This window comes from Schistocerca serialis, chromosome 2, assembly GCF_023864345.2.
Source record: "Schistocerca serialis cubense isolate TAMUIC-IGC-003099 chromosome 2, iqSchSeri2.2, whole genome shotgun sequence".
Taxonomy (NCBI): Eukaryota; Metazoa; Arthropoda; class Insecta; order Orthoptera; family Acrididae; genus Schistocerca; species Schistocerca serialis.
Genome location: NC_064639.1, coordinates 538,874,987 through 538,894,650, shown reverse-complemented (window position 1 = coordinate 538,894,650; position 19,664 = coordinate 538,874,987). Strand labels below are relative to the sequence as shown.

At 36.5% G+C, this 19,664-nt stretch overlaps 1 protein-coding gene across 1 annotated transcript in view; it reads left to right on the top strand.

The window, feature by feature from the left end:
- The window catches only part of LOC126457518 (von Willebrand factor C and EGF domain-containing protein-like), a 183,019-nt gene extending 163,709 nt beyond the window's left edge, over positions 1–19,310 (top strand). The window contains exon 9 of the mRNA XM_050093855.1: positions 18,740–19,310. Coding sequence (XP_049949812.1) covers positions 18,740–18,741 — 2 coding nt within the window. The 3' untranslated portion in view covers positions 18,742–19,310. The remainder of the gene's footprint in view (positions 1–18,739) is intronic.
- The last annotated feature ends 354 nt before the right edge of the window (positions 19,311–19,664 follow it).

Below are 19,664 nucleotides of genomic sequence, written 5' to 3'. Positions count from 1 at the left end.
AATATGTAGATTTCTTTTTTCTTCACTGTTTGTTTTTCTGTTTTGTGTTCCACATTTTCAAATGTTGCATTAACATGATTTTTATGTTTAAAGGTACATGGCAGTAATGAGTTTTCTCTGGCACTGTTTTAGTCAATAGTTGCTTCTGAGCAATTTCCTGCAGCACTGAAATTTTCTTTCTGTGGTTTTGGACAGTTTTTATTTAGAACATAGTATTTATTCATTAATGGAACATGTTGCTCCACTTACTGACATTTCAATGGAAACAACAGCCAGAACATTCCCTACTACATGGAACTACTTGCTCACGTTTTACATGCATGTGCTCAAGTAGAGGACCATACAAACTGGCAGACCAGCAACACAGTAGCTGTCTACAAAAGGTGCAAAATGTACTGCAGTTAGAGAATGAAGTTTTCACTCTACAGCAGTGTGTGTGCTCATATGAAACTCCCCGGCGGATTGAAACTGTGTGCTGGACCAAGACTTGAACTCGGGACCTTTGCCTTTCGCGGGCAAGTGCTCTACCAACTGAGCTACCCAAGCAAGACTCACGCCCCATCCTCACAGCTTTAATTCTGCCAGTATTGCAGTTCATGGTCTTTTTGAACAAACAATGTTTGTGGGGAAATGTACATAAGTAAACAAAACATTAGATAACAATGTTTCATTTATCATCTCCTGCATTTGTCCTGTTCCCCATTGTTTTCATCAGTTTCCTCAGAAACTGTAAGAACAAGGCATATATTCATATGACATGTTTTGTTCAGAATCACTAATACTGCCATCCTTCAGAGCACATACTGTACCTTTCCTCCTGGCTCAATCTGTATACCACAGTCAGAGATGCACTCAAGACAGCAAAGTATTCTGTTATGCTAGGTCCTGTATGACCTGATGAAAGTTCACCAACAGTGGAATCTGAAGTTGAATATTAGACTGTTTTGAGATAGGACTCAAAAGGTCAAGAATCCTTCCTTGAATCTGTTGCTATGGCAACAAATCAGTAATGTTATTTCTCATTTGTTGTTGTTGTTGTCTTCAATTCTGAGACTAGTTTGATGCAGCTCTCCATGCTACTCTGTCCTGTGCAAGCCTCATCATCTACCAGTACCTACTGCAGCCGACATCCTTCTGAATCTGCTTAGTTTATTCATCTCTTGGTCTCCCTCTACGATTTTTACCTTCCACGCTGCCCTCCAGTACTAAATTGGTGATCCCTTCATGCCTCAGAATATGTCGTACCAACCGATCCCTTCTTCTAGTCAAGTTCTGCCACAAATTCCTCTTATCCCCAATTCTATTCAATACCTCCTCATTAGTTATGTGGTCTACCCATCTAATCTTCAGCATTCTTCTGTAGCACCACATTCGAAAGCTTCTATTCTCTTCTTGTCCAAACTATTTATCGTCATTGTTTCACATCCATACATGGCTACACTCCATACAAATACTTTCAGAAACGACTTCCTGACACGTACATCTATACTCGATGTTAACAAATTTCTCTTCTTCAGAAACGCTTTCCTTGCCATTGCCAGTCTACATTTTATATCCTCTCTACTTCGACCATCATCAGTTATTTTGCTCCCCAAATAGCAAAACTCCTTTGCTACCTTAAGTGTCTCATTTCCTAATCTAGTTCCCTCAGCATCACCTGATTTAATTTGACTACATTCCATTATCCTTGTTTTGCTTTTGTTGATGTTCATCTTACATCCTCCTTTCACGACACTGTCCATTCCATTCAACTGCTCTTCCAAGTCCTTTGCTGTCTCTGACAGAATTACAATGCCATCGGCGAACCTCAAAGTTTTTATTTCTTCTCCATGGACTTCAATAGCCACTCCGAATTTTTCTTTTGTTTCCTTTACTGCTTGCTCAATATACAGATTGAATAACATCGGGGAGAGGCTACAACCCTGTCTCACTCCCTTCTCAACCACTGCTTCCCTTTCATGCCCCTCCACCCTTATAACTGTGATCTGGTTTCTGTACAAATTGTAAATAGCCTTTTGCTCCCTGTGTTTTACCCCTGCCACCTTCAGAATTTGAAAGCTAATATTCCAGTCAACATTGTCAAAAGCTTTCTCTAAGTCTACAAATGCTAGAAATGTAGGTTTGCCTTTCCTTCATCTTTCTTCTAAGATAAGTCGTAGGGTCAGTATTGCCTCAAGAGTTCCAACATTTCTACAGAATCCAAACTGATCTTCGCTGAGGTCAGCTTCTACCAGTTTTTCCATTCGTCTGTAAAGAATTCGCGTTAGTATTTTGCAGCTGTGACTTATTAAACTGATAGTTCGGTAATTTTCACATCTGTCAACACCTGCTTTCTTTGGGATTGGAATTATTATATTCTTCTTGAAGTCTGAGGGAATTTTGCCTGTCTCATACATCTTGCTCACCAGATGGTAGAGTTTTGCCAGGACTGACTCTCCCAAGGCTGTCAGTAGTTCTAATGGAATGTTGTCTACTCCCGGGGCTGTGTTTCGACTCAGGTCTTTCAGTGCTCGGTCAAACTCTTCACACAGTATATTATTTCCCATTTCATCTTCATCTACCTCCTCCTTCCATTTCCATAATATTGGCCTCAAGAGCATCGCCCCTGTATAGATCCTCTATATACTACTTCCACCTTTCTGCTTTCCCTTCTTTGCTTAGAACTGGGTTTCCATCTGAGCTCTTGATATTCTTGCAAGTGATTCTCTTTTCTCCAAAGGTCTCTTTAATTTTCCTGTAGGCAGTATCTATCTTACCCATCATGAGATCAGCCTCTACATCCTTACATTTGTCCTCTAGCCATCCCTGCTTAGCCATTTTGCACTTCCTGTCGATCACATTTTTGAAACGTTTGTATTCCTTTTTGCCTGCTTCACTTGCTGCATTTTTGTATTTTCTCCTTTCATCAATTAAATTTAGTATCTCTTCTGCTACCCAAAGATTTCTACTAGCCCTAATCTTTTTACCTACTTGATCCTCTGCTGCCTTCACTATTTCATTCCTCAAAGCTACCCATTCTTCTTCTACTGTATTTCCTTCCCCCATTCCTGTCAATTGTTCCCTTACGCTCTCCCTGAAACCTTGTACAACCTCTGGTTCTTTCAGTTTATCCAGGTCCCATCTCCTTAAATTCCCACCTTTTTGCAGTTTCTTCATTTTTAATCTACAGTTCATAACCAATAGATTGTGGTCAGAGTCCACATCTGCCCCTGGAAATGTCTTAAAATTTAAAATCTGGTTCCTAAATCTGTCGTACCATTATATAATCTATCTGAAACCTTTAAGTATCTCCGGGGTTCTTCCATGCATACAACCTTCTTTCATGATTCTTGAACCAAGTGTTAGCTATGATTAAGTTATGCTCTGTGCAAAATTGTTCCAGGCGGCTTCATCTGTCATTTCTTACCCCCAATCGATATTCACCTATTACGTTTCCTTCTCTTCCTATTCCTACTGTCGAATTCCAGTCACCCATGACTCTTAAAACTTTGACCTCCCTTCACTACCTGAATAATTCCTTTTATCTCATCATACATTTCAACAACTTCTTCATCATCTGCAGAGCTAGTTGGCCTGACATTCCACGCTCCGATCCGTAGAACACCAGTTTTCTTTCTCCAGATAACGATGTCCTCTTGAGTAGTCCCTGCCCGGAGATCCTTATGGGGGACTATTTTACCTCCAGAATATTTTACCCAAGAGGACGCCATCATCATTAAAACATACAGTAAAGCTGCATACACTCGGGAAAAATTATGGCTGTAGTTTCACCTTGTTTTCAGCTGTTCGCAGTACCAAAACAGCAAGGCCATTTTGGTTAGTGTTACAGGGCCAGATCAGGCAATCATTCAGACTGTTGCACCTGCAACTACTGAAAAGACTGCTGCCCCTGTTCGGGAACCACACGTTTGTCTGGCCTCTCAACAGATACCCCTCCATTGTGGTTGCACCTACGGTACAGCTACCTGTATCGTTGAGGCATGCAAGCCTACCTACTAACGGCAACGTCCATGGTTCGTAGGGGGGATTTCTCATATGTCTCATATGTCAATAGATAATATATTAACTTTTGATAGCCATCAGCATCTTCAAATAAACTAGAACTATAAAAGAACAAAAATTTTGAATGAAAGATATTGACAAAAGAAGGCAGTGTATTTGTATGAATGTAATCTATAGTAATATAACGGGTGTGCCTAATTTTGACTGAAAGAAATGCATCAATGGAACATAGATTGTTGACTTGAAGTGAATGCAAAGTTTGATAAACTGCTAAAAGAAAAGACAAACCTTCTGCAGATAAGATAGTGTTGTCCGCATAGTCTTACACACAGAGATTGGGCATATGCCTGTTCCATATCCACAAACTTTCTCTCATTTACTTAGATGACCCATGTCTCTCCTTCCTTTCATGTTTTAGTTCAGGCTTTCTTGGGTAGTCTCTCATCTAATTCCACTCACATGTCCCACTCTCCTGCTACTTGAAAAGACCTGATCTGCAACATTAAGTTAACACTGCAGTTGTTTTGGAAACCAATATTTACTTATTTGAAATACATTTTAAGATATCTTCTAGTGCATAAACAAGCAATTTGATGATATCTGCTGTTCAGGAAGCTTTGTGGCTTGAACAGTTTCAAACTGAACTTGAAAAACATGCACATTGTGCCGATAAAATGGGCTAGCATTCTGGTATAGATGTTAAGATAATAGAATGCAAATCATATTATACTCTCACAGTTGATCTTGACATTATATAATATACATTTATTTATTAGATCCATAGACAAAATACATTGTGTGGATCAGGAAAAACTATAATACATGCATTGATAAGTGTATATTGCTTACTAACCATTTAGCAAATTATGATTTTTGCAATATTATTTTAGGCCTATTTCATGGTGAATTAAAATCATTGTTTACATAATTTATACTATTTGTACCTGTACACATAAGTGACTTTCCTTTTTTTATACAGTGATTGTATTGAAACTTGTCCTACAATTTAACTGTAGTGCACAGAAACTCATTAATTCTATAGGAACAGTTTTCTGTCAAGTAAATTTTGAGAGATTTTATGTAAAGTTTTTAAAGTTCAAAGAGTTTTTCTAGGGCATTTGTTCCTGCATATGATGGCACTGTTTTGTATTCCATTGTGTTGTGAATCGGCTCATGGGAGAGGTTCCACTTTCTTGTGTGATGGTTGTGTTGTTATGTTGAGTATCAGGAGCATACCTGAGTTTTGTCAAACACAGAAGTTTGTATAGGTATATGTGATTTGAATATTCTATTAATGTTTGGTTTGGAGGCACCTCCCCATAAAACTATATCGTAGCTTAATGTCAACTGGATTAGTGCATAGTGTATCATTTTCATATAATTTGTGTCTTTCTACTAGCTGAGTTTGAGAGATACATATAGGTTTGAGCTGATTTTCCACTTATTTATTCAATGTGTTTATCTATTTATTTAGTACCTGTATTATCAAATTCATGATATTGGACTTGTCAAAGTACAGAACAGTATAAAATATTACATATTTACATCATGTACAAACTTTTATCATTTTTATCCACACATCTTTATAATAAAAAAAATATTCTGCTTAATTAGATTATAAAATTATATACCTGCATACATCTAAAAACACAGATGATGTGACTTACCGAACGAAAGTGCTGGCAGGTTGATAGACACACAAACATACACATGAAATTCAAGCTTTCGCAACAAACTGTTGCCTCATCAGGAAAGAGGGAAGGAGAGGGAAAGACGAAAGGATGTGGGTTTTGGAGTCATTCGGAGTCATTCGAATCCCGGGAGCGGAAAGACTTACCTTAGGGGGAAAAAAACGACAGGTTCTCTCTCTCTCTCTCTCTCTCTCTCTCTCTCTCTCTCTCTCTCTCTCTCTCTCTCTCTCGCACACACACACACACACACACACACACACACACACACACACACACACACACACACACGCAGACATTGTAAAGGCAAAGAGCTTGGGCAGAGATGTCAGTCGAGGCGGAAGTACAGAGGCAAAGATGTTGTTGAAAGACAGGTGAGGTATGAGCGGCGGCAAGTTGAAATTAGCGGAGATTGAGGCCTGGCGGATAACGAGAAGAGAGGATATACTGAAGGGCAAGTTCCCATCTCCGGAGTTCTGACAGGTTGGTGTTAGTGGGAAGTAATCCAGATAACCCGGACGGTGTAACACTGTGCCAAGATGTGCTGGCCATGCACCAAGGCATGTGTAGCCACATGGTGATCCTCATTACCAACAAACACTGTCTGCCTGTGTCCATTCATGCGAATGGACAGTTTGTTGCTGGTCATTCCCACATAGAAAGCTTCACAGTGTAGGCAGGTCAGTTGGTAAATCACGTGGGTGCTTTCACACGTGGCTCTGCCTTTGATCGTGTACACCTTCCGGGTTACAGGACTGGAGTAGGTGGTGGTGGGAGGGTGCATGGGACAGGTTTTACAACGGGGGCGGTTACAATGGTAGGAGCCAGGGGGTAGGGAAGGTGGTTTGGGGATTTCGTAGGGATGAACTAACAGGTTACAAAGGTTAGGTGGATGGCGGAAAGACACTCTTGGTGGAGTGGGGAGGATTTCATGAAGGATGGATCTCCTTTCAGGGCAGGATTTGAGGAAGTCGTATCCCTGCTGGAGAGCCACATTCAGAGTCTGATCCAGTCCCGGAAAGTATCCTGTCACAAGTGGGGCACTTTTGGGGTTCTTCTGTGGGAGGTTCTGGGTTTGAGGAGATGAGGAAGTGGCTCTGGTTATTTGCTTCTGTACCAGGTTGGGAGGGTAGTTGTGGGATGCGAAAGCTGTTTTCAGGTTGTTCGTGTAATGGTTCAGGGATTCTGGACTGGAGCAGATTCGTTTTCCATGAAGACCTAGACTGTAGGGAAGGGACCGTTTGATGTGGAATGGGTGGCAGCTGTCATAATGGAGGTACTGTTGCTTGTTGGTGGGTTTGATAAGGACAGACGTGTGAAGTTGGCCATTGGACAGGTGGAGGTCAATGTCAAGGAAAGTGGCATGGGATTTGGAGTAGGACCAGGTGAATCTGATGGAACCAAAGGAGTTGAGGTTGGAGAGGAAATTCTGGAGTAGTTCTTCACTGTGAGTCCAGATCATGAAGATGTCATCAATAAATCTGTACCAAACTTTGGGTTGGGAGGCCTGGGTAACCAAGAAGGCTTCCTCTAAGCAACCCATGAATAGGTTGGCATACGAGGGGGCCATCCTGGTGCCCATGGCTGTTCCCTTTAATTGTTGGTATGTCTGGCCTTCGAAAGTGAAGAAGTTGTGGGTCAGGATGAAGCTGGCTAAGGTAATGAGGAAAGAGGTTTTTGGTAGGGTGGCAGGTGATCGGCGTGAAAGGAAGTGCTCCATCGCAGCGAGGCCCTGGACATGCGGAATATTTGTGTATAAGGAAGTGGCATCAATGGTTTCGTCTTTCCCTCTCCTTCCCTCTTTCCTGATGAGGCAACAGTTTGTTGCGAAAGCTTGAATTTCATGTGTATGTGTATGTTTATGTTTGTGTGTCTATCGACCTGCCAGCACTTTCGTTCGGTAAGTCACATCATCTGTATTTTTAGATATATTTTTCCCACGTGGAATGTTTACCTCTATTATATTTATACCTGCATACAGATAGAATAAAAGCTAGTGGAACCCCTTGGTTGTTTTACTAAAACTATTAAATATCAGTACTTTAGTTAACTAGGCATAGTAACATACGGCACAAAAGCTAGGTGCATAATTAGATGTATACATTGATAAAAGAAGTTTTGTTTTATCTACGAATGGTTGTTAATTATGAATTTTTGTTTAGAGAATTATGAAACAGACCTACAGATTTGAGCAAAATTCCAGGTATTCATTAATGCTGTAGAAGCTGTTGTTTATTAGTAGATTTTTTAGTTCTTTTTTGAATGTATTCATGTTCGGTATTTTTTGTGCTATCTGGCAGTGCACTGTACAGAATTTTTGGTCTGTAAACAGCACTGTCCTGATGCACTGTTTTTTCTGTGCACATCTCTGATAGTCATCCCTGTTCCTTGTCTGATAATTGTTGATCTCACTGTTCAAAGCTGAAACTTGATGGTTATTAATGAAGCAGATGCTTTCAAATATAAATATAGATGGTAAAGTCATCATTTTTAATTCCTTAAAGATACCTCCACATGGTGCTCTCTAAGCAGCATCACTTATTAATCTTACTGCTTTCTTTTGGAGCTTAAACTGCTTCGAAAAACAAGCACTACCCCAGAACACTATCCCATACTTCAGTAGACTATGCATGTATGTGTAATAAGCACTTAATACTGTTTCAGTATTGCAGCAATCTTTAAGCATTCTTAATATCTAACAGTACTTTCTTAATTTTTTGTTAAGCATTTCTACTTGTTTTTCGCATCTTAGATGCTCAGCTACCCCATAGTCCTAAAAATGTTATGTGATTATTTTGTTGTATTTGGCTATTCAATAATGCGAATTTTACATTGGTCCTATTTTTGTTCCTTATATGGTTGAAGTTCATCCATACAGTTCTCTCGTCATTGTCAACTAGACAGTTACCTTTAAACCATTTTCTGCCACTGCTGCTGCTTTGTTTTTTTTGCTGCATCTCATAATCATTCTTCTCTTTTATAATGAAGGTGGTATCATCAGCAAATAATATGGTATCAGCTGTTGAAAACTGTTGTGGTAGGTCGTTAATAAAAATCAATAGCAACAGTGGTCCCAATACTGAGCCCTGGGGCACCCCATAATTAACTATTTTATATGCAGAATGGTACGCATTTCCATCCTGAGAAATTTGAACTCATTGTTTCCTATAAGTTAAATATGACTTGAACCACTCGTAGGAAATACCACAGACACCATAATTATACAGTTTGAACAGTAGTAGATCATGATTTATAAGATCAAACACTTTGGAAAGGTCCAGAAACAACCCACAGGTCAGTTCTTTGTCCTCAATAGCTTTGTAAACAAGTTCTAGGAAATTGAAGAGTGCCGTTTGTGTAGATTTGCCTTTTCTGAAACCATTCTGTGCATTTACAAGAATTTTGTTTTTGTTTAGGAAGTGTAGCAATCTGCCATACATTATTATTTCGATTATTTTCAAAATTACAGATAATAATGATAGTGGCCTGATATTTTTAATGTCAAACCAGTCACCACTTCTATAAATTGGTATTACTGTTAACTGCTTAAGTTAGAGACATTATCGGTACTATATATAATAATTTTGTCAGGGATACCATCAAATCTGCAGGTCATTTTACTCTTTCATTTGCTGATAGCCGTTTGTACTTCTCTGGTGTTATAGGATGTAGGTACATTGTCCCTTCATTTATTGGAGTTACCACCTTCGTCTTTGGATTATATTTAGTGGTGATCATGTTTTGGGCTACATTAATATAATTATCATTAAATATATTAGCTATTGTAAATGGATCATCAACAATTTCATTTGCGTTTTATGGTGATTTTATTACTTACATTTTCATGTTTGCCTGTATGATTATTAATAACTTCCCATATAGATTTCATTACCCTTTGTGATATATGAATCATTGTGGTTCTTTTTTGCAACAACTATAGCTTCCCTGTACTTTTTCCTGTAACACTTCACATATGGTTTCAAGATAGTATTTTGCTTTGCACACTTACATAGCATTCAAAGACTTTGATGACTTGTTGATTTAACTTGTTATCCATGAATTTGACATTTTGTTTATTTTCATTCTCTTCAGAGGGAATGTAATATCATAGCAGTATTTATGATTTGACAAGAACTTTTTGAATTTTATATCTGTGGAACTATTGCTTTCCATGTCCCAGTTTACATTTTTTAACATTAAAGACCCGTACTTTCACTTTTGCTGCTGTATCTGGTGGCATCTTCTACACACATGTCCACATATTATACTTTTAGTAGATTAACCAGTTCCTGCACTTTTTTACAGTTGTCCTTGAAATTAGCATTGAAATCCCAAAGCACAATTATGTATTTTGACTGACTATTTAGAGAGTTGAGAAGATTTTCCAAATTTCCAGAGCAAAATTAAAAACTGCCAGATGGGGACCTATATATACATATAATTAAACTGTCTGGTAGTTCACATAAACAATATTACAAATCTTTTTCAATACTGCAGACATTTTGAAACCTAATTTTCTCTGATTTAATACCTGTTCTTACAGATATACATATTCCACCCCCTCTGTATGTTTCACTGCAAAAGCTGTTGATCAGCTGGAAGTCTGAAATCCCAACTGCACATTTTTGTATTTCTTGGAGCCAGTGTTCAGTTACACAAAAGATACAAATCTCCTTCAATGAACCATCCAAAAGGACCTCTAGCTCATATATTTGCAGCTTACTGGTTAAGCCCTGAACATTATGATATAGGAGAGTTAAAGAATTTTTCAGTTCTATGAGAGGTATATTTCTTGCCTGGTTAGTTCTTTCAAGAGTAGGCTCTAGTCTTATTTTCTTTCATTGGTTGTTACTCCAAGGAATGTAGTGTATTTGGAATGTTTTACTAAGTACTCATTTATGAAAATGTTGTCTTCACTGTGAAGATTTTTTTAAATTTAACCTTTAGACAGTGTTCTAGTAATGCTCTTACACAAATTTAATTCAGTAAACCTTTGCAAGGCATTACTTACTTCTAAGTTCGCTTTTATTTCTAGGTTTTCTGTGTCTTTATTTAACAGTAGTTGTCACCTGCTTAAGTAACTATTTTGCCATAATTATGTTTTGGATGTGATTTGCGTATCAAATGAACAATAATGAGCCAAGAATTGATATCTATGGCACAGAGAAGTGTAAAGTTCTAACTTCAAATCATATTTTGTTCTCTTGTTGTTTTTGTGGTTTCTGTATATTGTCTTCTGTCTGTCAGGTATGATGAGATACAGCCTCCTGCATTCCTTCGTACACCATAGACTCCTAATATATCTTCTAATTTTGTGGCCTATACAATCAAATGCCTTTGTTAGAGCTATAAATACTCCTAGGCATTTACTTTTAGAGTCAGAGTTGAATATGACTCTTAAGACTGCTTCTGTGGTGCAGTTGTTTTTCTGGAAGTCACACTAGTTCTTGTTGATTAATTCATATTTCGCCAGAAATGCAATGAGTTCTCTCTGCATAAGCTCATTCAAATACTTTTTATATAATGGGCAGAAGAGCCAAAAGTCTGTAATTTTCAGGTTAATATTCATTGCCCTTTTTCATGCACCAATTTTATCAATGCTGTCTTAGAGCAATTAGGAAAAAAAGGCCTCTCAGGAATAAAATCTTCGTTAGTTGTGTAATAGGGTTCTTGAGTTCCTGCATACTCTATTTAATATCTGTAGATAATAGTCCATCAATTCACATGATTCTATTTGTTTTTTAGGTATTTTCATTACCTGTATTGGTTCTTTTTCTGTCACTGAAAACATTGCCGTAGGTTTGTAACAAAATGATCAGTTCTGCTTTACTTTCTATGCTGATCATAAACAAGGTTTTGTTATGTTCCTGTGAGCTTGTACACAATTAAAATTTTAATAAACCAACAAGCCTTGCTCCTATTATCAGCACTTCTTAAATAAGTTTTTTCATCTGTCTGTCTGGCTGCTTGTAGTACTTTGGCATATGCAACGACTTCATCTGGTTCCTGAAGACACAAATACCTTTTGTTATCCATTTTTTGTTTTTATTGGTAGTTTTGTTATTTCTTTTCTCGTGGGCATGTTATATTATGGTAGCAGGAAAAGGAGTTTATAAAATGAGTCATTTTATGATCTTCTGAAGAATCTTGTTGTAGTATTTCCCATCAATTTTCATGAAATGTAAGACTAAGGGCTGTTTTGTTCATTAAGGATTCATTTTCCCCATTTTTTGTCTCTCTTCTTTTTTAGTTACACGAATTAAGCATATTTTGATTGCATCATGGTCTGAGAAAATTTTTCCCGAGGGCATACAGCTTAACTGTATGGTTAAATGATGGAGTCCTCTCGGGTAAAATATTCTGGAGGTAAAATAGTCCCCCATTCGGATCTCCGGGCGGGAACTACTCAAGAGGACGTAGTTATCAGGAGAAAGAAAACTGGCGTTCTATGGACCGGAGCGTCAAATGTCAGATCCCTTAATCGGATAGCTAGGTTAGAAAATTTAAAAAGGGAAATGGATAGGTTGAAGTTAGGTATAGTGGAAATTAGTGAAGTTCAGTGGCAGGAGGAACAAGACTTTTGGTCAGGCGAATACAGGGTTACAAATACAAAATCAAATAGGGGTCATGCAGGAGTAGATTTAATAATGAATAAAAAAATAGGAGTGCAGGTAAGCTATTACCAACAGCATAGTGAATGCATTATTGTGGCCAAGATAGACACGAAGCCCATGCCTACTACAGTAGTACAAGTTTATATGCCAACTAGCTCTGCAGATGATGAAGAAATTGATGAAATGAATGATGAGATAAAAGGAATTATTCAGGAAGTGATGGGAGACGATAATTTAATAGTCATGGATGACTGGAATTTGAGAGTAGGAAAAGGGAGAGAAGGAAACATAGTGGGTGAATATGGATTGGGGGAGAGTAATGAAAGAGGAAGCCGTCTGGTAGAATTTTGCACACAGCATAACTTAATCATAGTGAACACTTCGTTAAAGAATCATAAAAGAAGGTTGTATACATGGAAGAATCCTGGAGATACTAGAAGATATCAGATAGATTATATAATGGTAAGACAGAGATTTAGAAACCCGGTTTTAAATTGTAAGACACTTCCAGGGGCAGATGTGCACTCCAGCCACAATCTATTGGTTGTGAACTGAAGAAACCACAAAAAGGTGGGAATTTAAGGAGATGGGACCTGGATAAACTGACTAAACCAGAGGTTGTACAGAGTTTCAGGGAGAGCATAAGGGAACAATTGACAGGAATGTGGGAAATAAATATAGTAGAAGAAGAATGGGTAGCTTTGAGGGATGAAGTAGTGAAGGCAGCAGAGGATCAAGTAGGTATAAAGACAAGGGCTAGCAGAAATCCTTGCGTAACAGAAGAAATATTGAATTTAATTGATTAAAGGAGAAAATATAAAAACGCAACAAATAAAGTAGGCAAAAGGGAATACAAAAGTCTCAAAAATGAGACCGACAGGAAGTGCAAATTGGCTAAGCAGGGATGGCTAGAGGACAAATGTAAAGATGTAGAGGCTTATCTCACTAGGGGTAAGATAGATACTGCCTACAGGAAAATTAAAGAGACCTTTGGAGAGAAGAGAACCACTTGTATGAATATCAAGAGCTCAGATGGAAACCCAGTTCTAAGCAAAGAAGGGAAAGCAGAAAGGTGCAAGGAGTATATAGAGGGTCTATACAAGGGCGATGTACTTGAGGACAATATTATCGAAATGGAAGAGGAGGTAGATCAAGATGAAATGGGTAGAAGCAGACCTCGGCGAAGATCAGTTTGGATTCCGCAGAAATGTTGGAACACGTGAGGCAATACTGACCCTACGACTTATCTTAGATTAAGGGAAGGCAAACCTACATTTCTAGCATTTGTAGACATAGAGAAAGCTTTTGACAATGTTGACTGGAATACTCTTTCAAATTCTGAAGGTGTCAGGGGTAAAATAAGGGAGTGAAAGGCTATTTACAATTTGTACACAAAGCAGATGGCAGCTATAAGAGTCGAGGGACATGAAAGGGTAGCAGTGGTTGGGAAGGGAGTGAGACAGGGTTGTAGCCTCTCCCCGATGTTATTCAATCTGTATATTGAGCAAGCAGTAAAGGAAACAAAAGAAAAATTCGGAGTAGGTATTAAAATCCAGGGAGGAGAAATAAAAACTTTGAGGTTTGCCGATGACATTGTAATTCTGTCAGAGACAGCAAAGGACTTGGAAGAGCAGTTGAACGGAATGGACAGTATCGTGAACGGAGGATGTACGATGAACATCAACAAAAGCAAAATGAGGATAATGGAATGCAGTCGAATTAAGTCAGGTGATGCTGAAGGAATTAGATTAGGAAATGAGACACTTAAGGTAGTAAAGGAGTTTTGCTATTTGGGGAGCAAAATAACTGATGATGGTCGAAGTAGAGAGGATATAAAATGTAGACTGGCAATGGCAAGGAAAGTGTGTCTGAAGAAGAGAAATTTGTTAACATCGAGTATAGATTTAAGTGTCAGGAAGTCTTTTCTGAAAGTATTTGTATGGAGTGTAGCCATGTATGGAAGTGAAACATGGACGATAAATAGTTTGGACAAGAAGATAATAGAAGCTTTCGAAATGTGGTGCTACAGAAGAATGCTGAAGATTAGATGGGTAGATCACATAACTAATGAGGAAGTATTGAATAGAATTGGGGAGAAGAGGAGTTTGTGGCACAACTTGACAAGAAGAAGGGACCAGTTGGTAGGACATGTTCTGAGGCATCAAGGGATCGCAAATACGGCATTGGAGGTCAGCGTGGAGGGTAAAAATCATAAAGGGGACCAAGACATAAATACACTAAGCAGATTTGGAAGGATGTAGGTTGCAGTAAGTACTGGGAGATGAAGAAGCTTGCACGGGATAGAGTAGCATGGAGAGCTGCATCAAACCAGTCTCAGGACTGAAGACAAATGTTTATCCACTCATTTGGCAATCTGCAGATGTGTATGCTGCACAGTGAGGAACTAGTTAAATATATTTTTTGGCCTGTTACTACTACAGTATTACATTTTTTAATAAGTGAAGACTGTTTATACTGTTTCTGTTTACCGTATTATTTGTTAGTATTTCAGCTTGCCCACTAGTACTATTCTTTCTGCATGAGCGACCCATTACATTATAACCTGTGATGATAAGATCTAAAATTTCATGCTGGTTTAGTCCATGTTTTGTTAGAGCTGGAATATCTGGGGTTCTTCATTTAGTATTATTTCTAATTGGGTTACCCTTTTTTTTCATGAATGAATGTTCTGGTGGATTATTTTATATTTGAGTGCCCTGGTTCTTTTTTGTGGTTTTTTCCATGTTCTGTTTCATTGTTTCTCTTAATTGTCAGGTCTCGTAGTCTTTCCCTCTCCCTCATGTCATTTTAGTTTCTCTTATTTCTAATTATTTTACATACATTTGTAAACATTCCACTGAGAATTACAGATCCCAGTCTGTTTAAATTTATGTCATCCTTCTTTAGGCAGTTTTCACACAGAAATTTGTTTGGATCTATGAAGATATCCCCCAGATGATATCCTTCTCTTCGAAAGCACAGTTTATTTTTGGAATACATTTGTCACTCACTGACATTAAAAAAAAATTATAAGAATAATGGAAAGGGTAGATAATCGCAAATCGTGTAGACCATTGTTTCAAAAAAGGGATGATCCTGCCACTTCCTTGTATATATATATATATATATATATATATATATATATATATATATATATATATATATATATATATATATGTATATGTATATATATACATATATGTATGTATGTATGTATGTATGTATATATATGTATGTATATGTATGTATATATGTATGTATGTATGTATATATGTATGTATATATGTATGTATATATGTATGTATGTATGTATATGTATGTATATATATGTATATGTATGTATGTATGTATGTATGTATGTATGTATGTATGTATGTATGTATGTATGTATGTATGTATGTATATATATATGTATGTGTATGTATGTATGTATGTATGTATGTATGTATGTATATATATATGTATGTGTATGTATGTATGTATGTATGTGTATGTATGTATGTATGTATGTGTATATATGTATGTATGTATGTGTATATATGTATGTATGTGTATATATGTATGTATGTATGTATGTATGTGTATATATGTATGTATGTATGTATGTATGTATGTGTATATATGTATGTATGTATGTATGTATGTATGTGTATATATGTATGTATGTATGTATGTATGTATGTGTATATATGTATGTATGTGTATATATGTATGTATGTATGTATGTGTATATATGTATGTATGTATGTATGTGTATATATATATATATGTATGTATGTGTATATATGTATGTATGTATGTATGTGTATATATATATATATGTATGTATGTGTATATATGTATGTATGTATGTATGTGTATATATATATATATGTATGTATGTGTATATATATATGTATGTATGTGTATATATATATGTATGTATGTGTATATATATATGTATGTATGTGTATATATATATGTATGTATGTGTATATATATATGTATGTGTGTGTATATGTATATGTGTGTGTGTGTGTGTGTGTATATGTATATGTGTGTGTGTGTGTGTGTGTATATATATATGTGTGTGTGTGTGTGTGTGTGTGTATATATATATGTGTGTGTGTGTGTGTGTGTGTGTATATATATATGTGTGTGTGTGTGTGTGTGTATGTATATATGTGTGTGTGTGTGTGTGTGTATGTATATATGTGTGTGTGTGTGTATATGTATATGTGTGTGTGTGTATATGTATATATGTGTATATATGTATGTATGTATGTATATATATATATATATATATATATATATATGTGTGTGTATATGTATATGTGTGTGTGTGTGTATGTATGTATATATATATATACTTGAAAATATAATGTATTTAAAGCAAAACTTACATACAAAAAGACCACTCATCACTCAAAATCGCACAATACACAGCTATGATATGAGACAAAAATTAGATGTACATGTTCAAAGCGCCAACACAAAGTTATTTCAAAACAGACTTATCCATCCTAGAATCAAACTATACAATGCCTTACCAGATACCATTAAACACATACAAAACATTGGTCACTTCAAATCTAAACCGAAGACGTACTTGGTTGATCACTGCTTTTACACAATAAATGAATATCTACAAAACTAATTTTTTGTGTGTTTACCCAATGTAGTCTCACTCAGAACAACATTTGTATTTTATCTCTCTGCATATAGCGTAACAACATTTATTTAAGTATTCATCATTAATTGATATATTAATGTGTGTTATTATGTACAAAGGTATATTATATGTAAAACTGTTAATATTAACAAAAAAATCCAAATATCTCTTGCACATTGAGCAGCTGTAGATGAAATGATCAATAAATCAGCTGATCTTTTTAAAATTCCGCTGAGTATGAGCATGGATCCCTCAGACACTTCCTGCCACACGAACTATGTTCTTTGTTTCATTTGCAAATTCTTCTTCAGTACTGATTCTTAACAAATTTTCTCCAGCATGTACAAAATTGCCTTGTAATTCTGACGGCTCAGGATCAAGTCCTGTACACACTTGTTTTGAGTTACCATCATTTTAAAATGCTTGCCTAGTTGTTGCATTCTAATTCCAGGTCACACATTGATTTTGCATTTGGTGACAGTGATATTTCTCAATAGTGAGTCACCAATTATTAAAAATTTGTTTTCATTTCCTTGGATAGCTGCGGTTTTTTCATTTACTATATGTCACCAACTTCCATTTATATTTATCTGCAGATTTTTGGCTTGTTTGGTTTATTCTCTCTCTCTCTCTCTCTCTCTCTCTCTCTCTCTCTCTCTCTCTCTCTCTCTCTCTCTCTCTCTCTCTCTCTCTCTCCCCCCCCCCCCTTTCCCTCTGCCTCTGCCTTACCGTGAATAATCTAGGATGGACTGAAGTATGTAGAGGAGGATAAGTCATTACGGAGGCAGGTGATGTTGGTTCTGGAGAACAACTTGGCTCAAAAGTTTCTCAGTACTTCTATTGTAAATAACATGGTAAATGACTTTAAGGTTGATTTAAACCACAGTCTTTTACTGGATGTTAATGTGCTCATTTTTGGCTTTTTGCCGCATTGAATAGGTGCTACCTTTATCCATCCATGAGACTGACTCAGGTCAGTTGATATATATGAAGACTTCATACAAACTTAAAGATTGTTTTACTCACTGGATGTATTTTGTTACTTGGAGCAATTAAATTATGTGAAACACAAAAAAAAAAAAAATTTTTGTGTTTATGTTTACATGTTACACAAAATTTGTCACTTGCTTCAACTGTAACTCTTATAAATTACTGCACACATTTTTACTAGAATTCCATATGAGTCAAACTGTTACTCCAGACAGAAAAACCCCTTATTTTCAGCTAGAAATTAAAACACACAGATTATTTTGTTGTTCAGATGAGTAGCCTTCATTTTATTGATACCATAACGGCTTTCTCCTCCATTGGTCATTGTGTGGTGTCATTCTTTAATCAGCTTCTTTGTTTCCTTGTGGTTAGGTTACTCATCCAGGATATGGAACACCATCAATTAACAGCTGATGTTTTTCATAAATTACTATTTCTTATCGCATGAGCTGTGTGCTGTAAATAAATGAGCCCATAACAATAATAATGAAATATTCAAGAGAATTTCAGTTCCATAATTTTAGACAGTCACACTACAAGTGGTATCACTGTTTCCAAACTGTGAAACATCTTATTCAGCCAGTTAAAGGTGTCTTAGTTTAAGCTGTTACTGTCATTTGTCCCATATACACAAAGCCTTGCCAAAACTGAAAGTTATGTAAATGTCAGGGAAGAAACTATCATTTGTAGTGTGGCATTCAACCAAAAGACTCAAATTTTTGCTGTAACTGTGAAACATTTTCCATATTCTTGTGTAGTGTACACCGATTTTTATTGTTTCTATTTGCGTCTAGGAGAGTGTATGGTGTGTTCACTGGTGCCGTGTGGGGAAGGACAATCAGCCTTACTGTGCTCCAAAGCTGCTATCTAGACTGCTGAATATGCTGCTAGACAGCTGAACATTTCAGACTGCTGTGGGTTTTGGTAACTTCAGTACAATCTAAACTATTAATAAGTGAAAGGTGATTTTCATTCAGTTAATAAGTCATGTATTCAAGGAGACTTCTAATTATTTTGACTGGCAAATATCACAGTATTTGTAAAAGCATTAAAAATAATTTGTTTAGCCACATACTTTATCATTATTATGTCCAATCTAGACACTTTTATTCAGGAAAAAGTCCTGATTTGACAAAATTTCTTGTTTATAGAGCATAGTTTTCATATTGTTCAGTGATTTCAACATCTAATAGTTTGTATTCACCTTGAAGCGAGAAAATAAGAAATTACAATATGAATTTTAATTTACATGCAAAAGTTATTCCATGACTGCATTGTTAGAGATTTTTGTATTGTTTTGTACATACAGTTACAGCAAACAGCCACATTTATTACCATAAATATTAATGAGTAGTTGTGGTACATGCTGTTTACCTGATTTACTAAAAAAAAAAGCTGTATTATACAGTATTCAGTATGAAAAGACATGAATAAATTCTACAAGTGAAAAGTGAAGTTTTTATGAGCATTTAAGTCATATCAGCAGTGATATGAAATAGGAATATTGCTTTGGTGTACTCCCTTGTTTCATTACTTTCTGTCCCCTCTCACCTTTATGTGAATGATATCTAACTCGTACTATAAAAGCTTTCTACAAATTAAGATGCAGAGGGAATATAAGATCAGTTATTATCATTCTAAAAATCATCTAAATTTGTGTGATAAAAGTTTCTTCCAACAACAAATGCTGTTTTTTACCATCACATAAAAGGGAAAAAA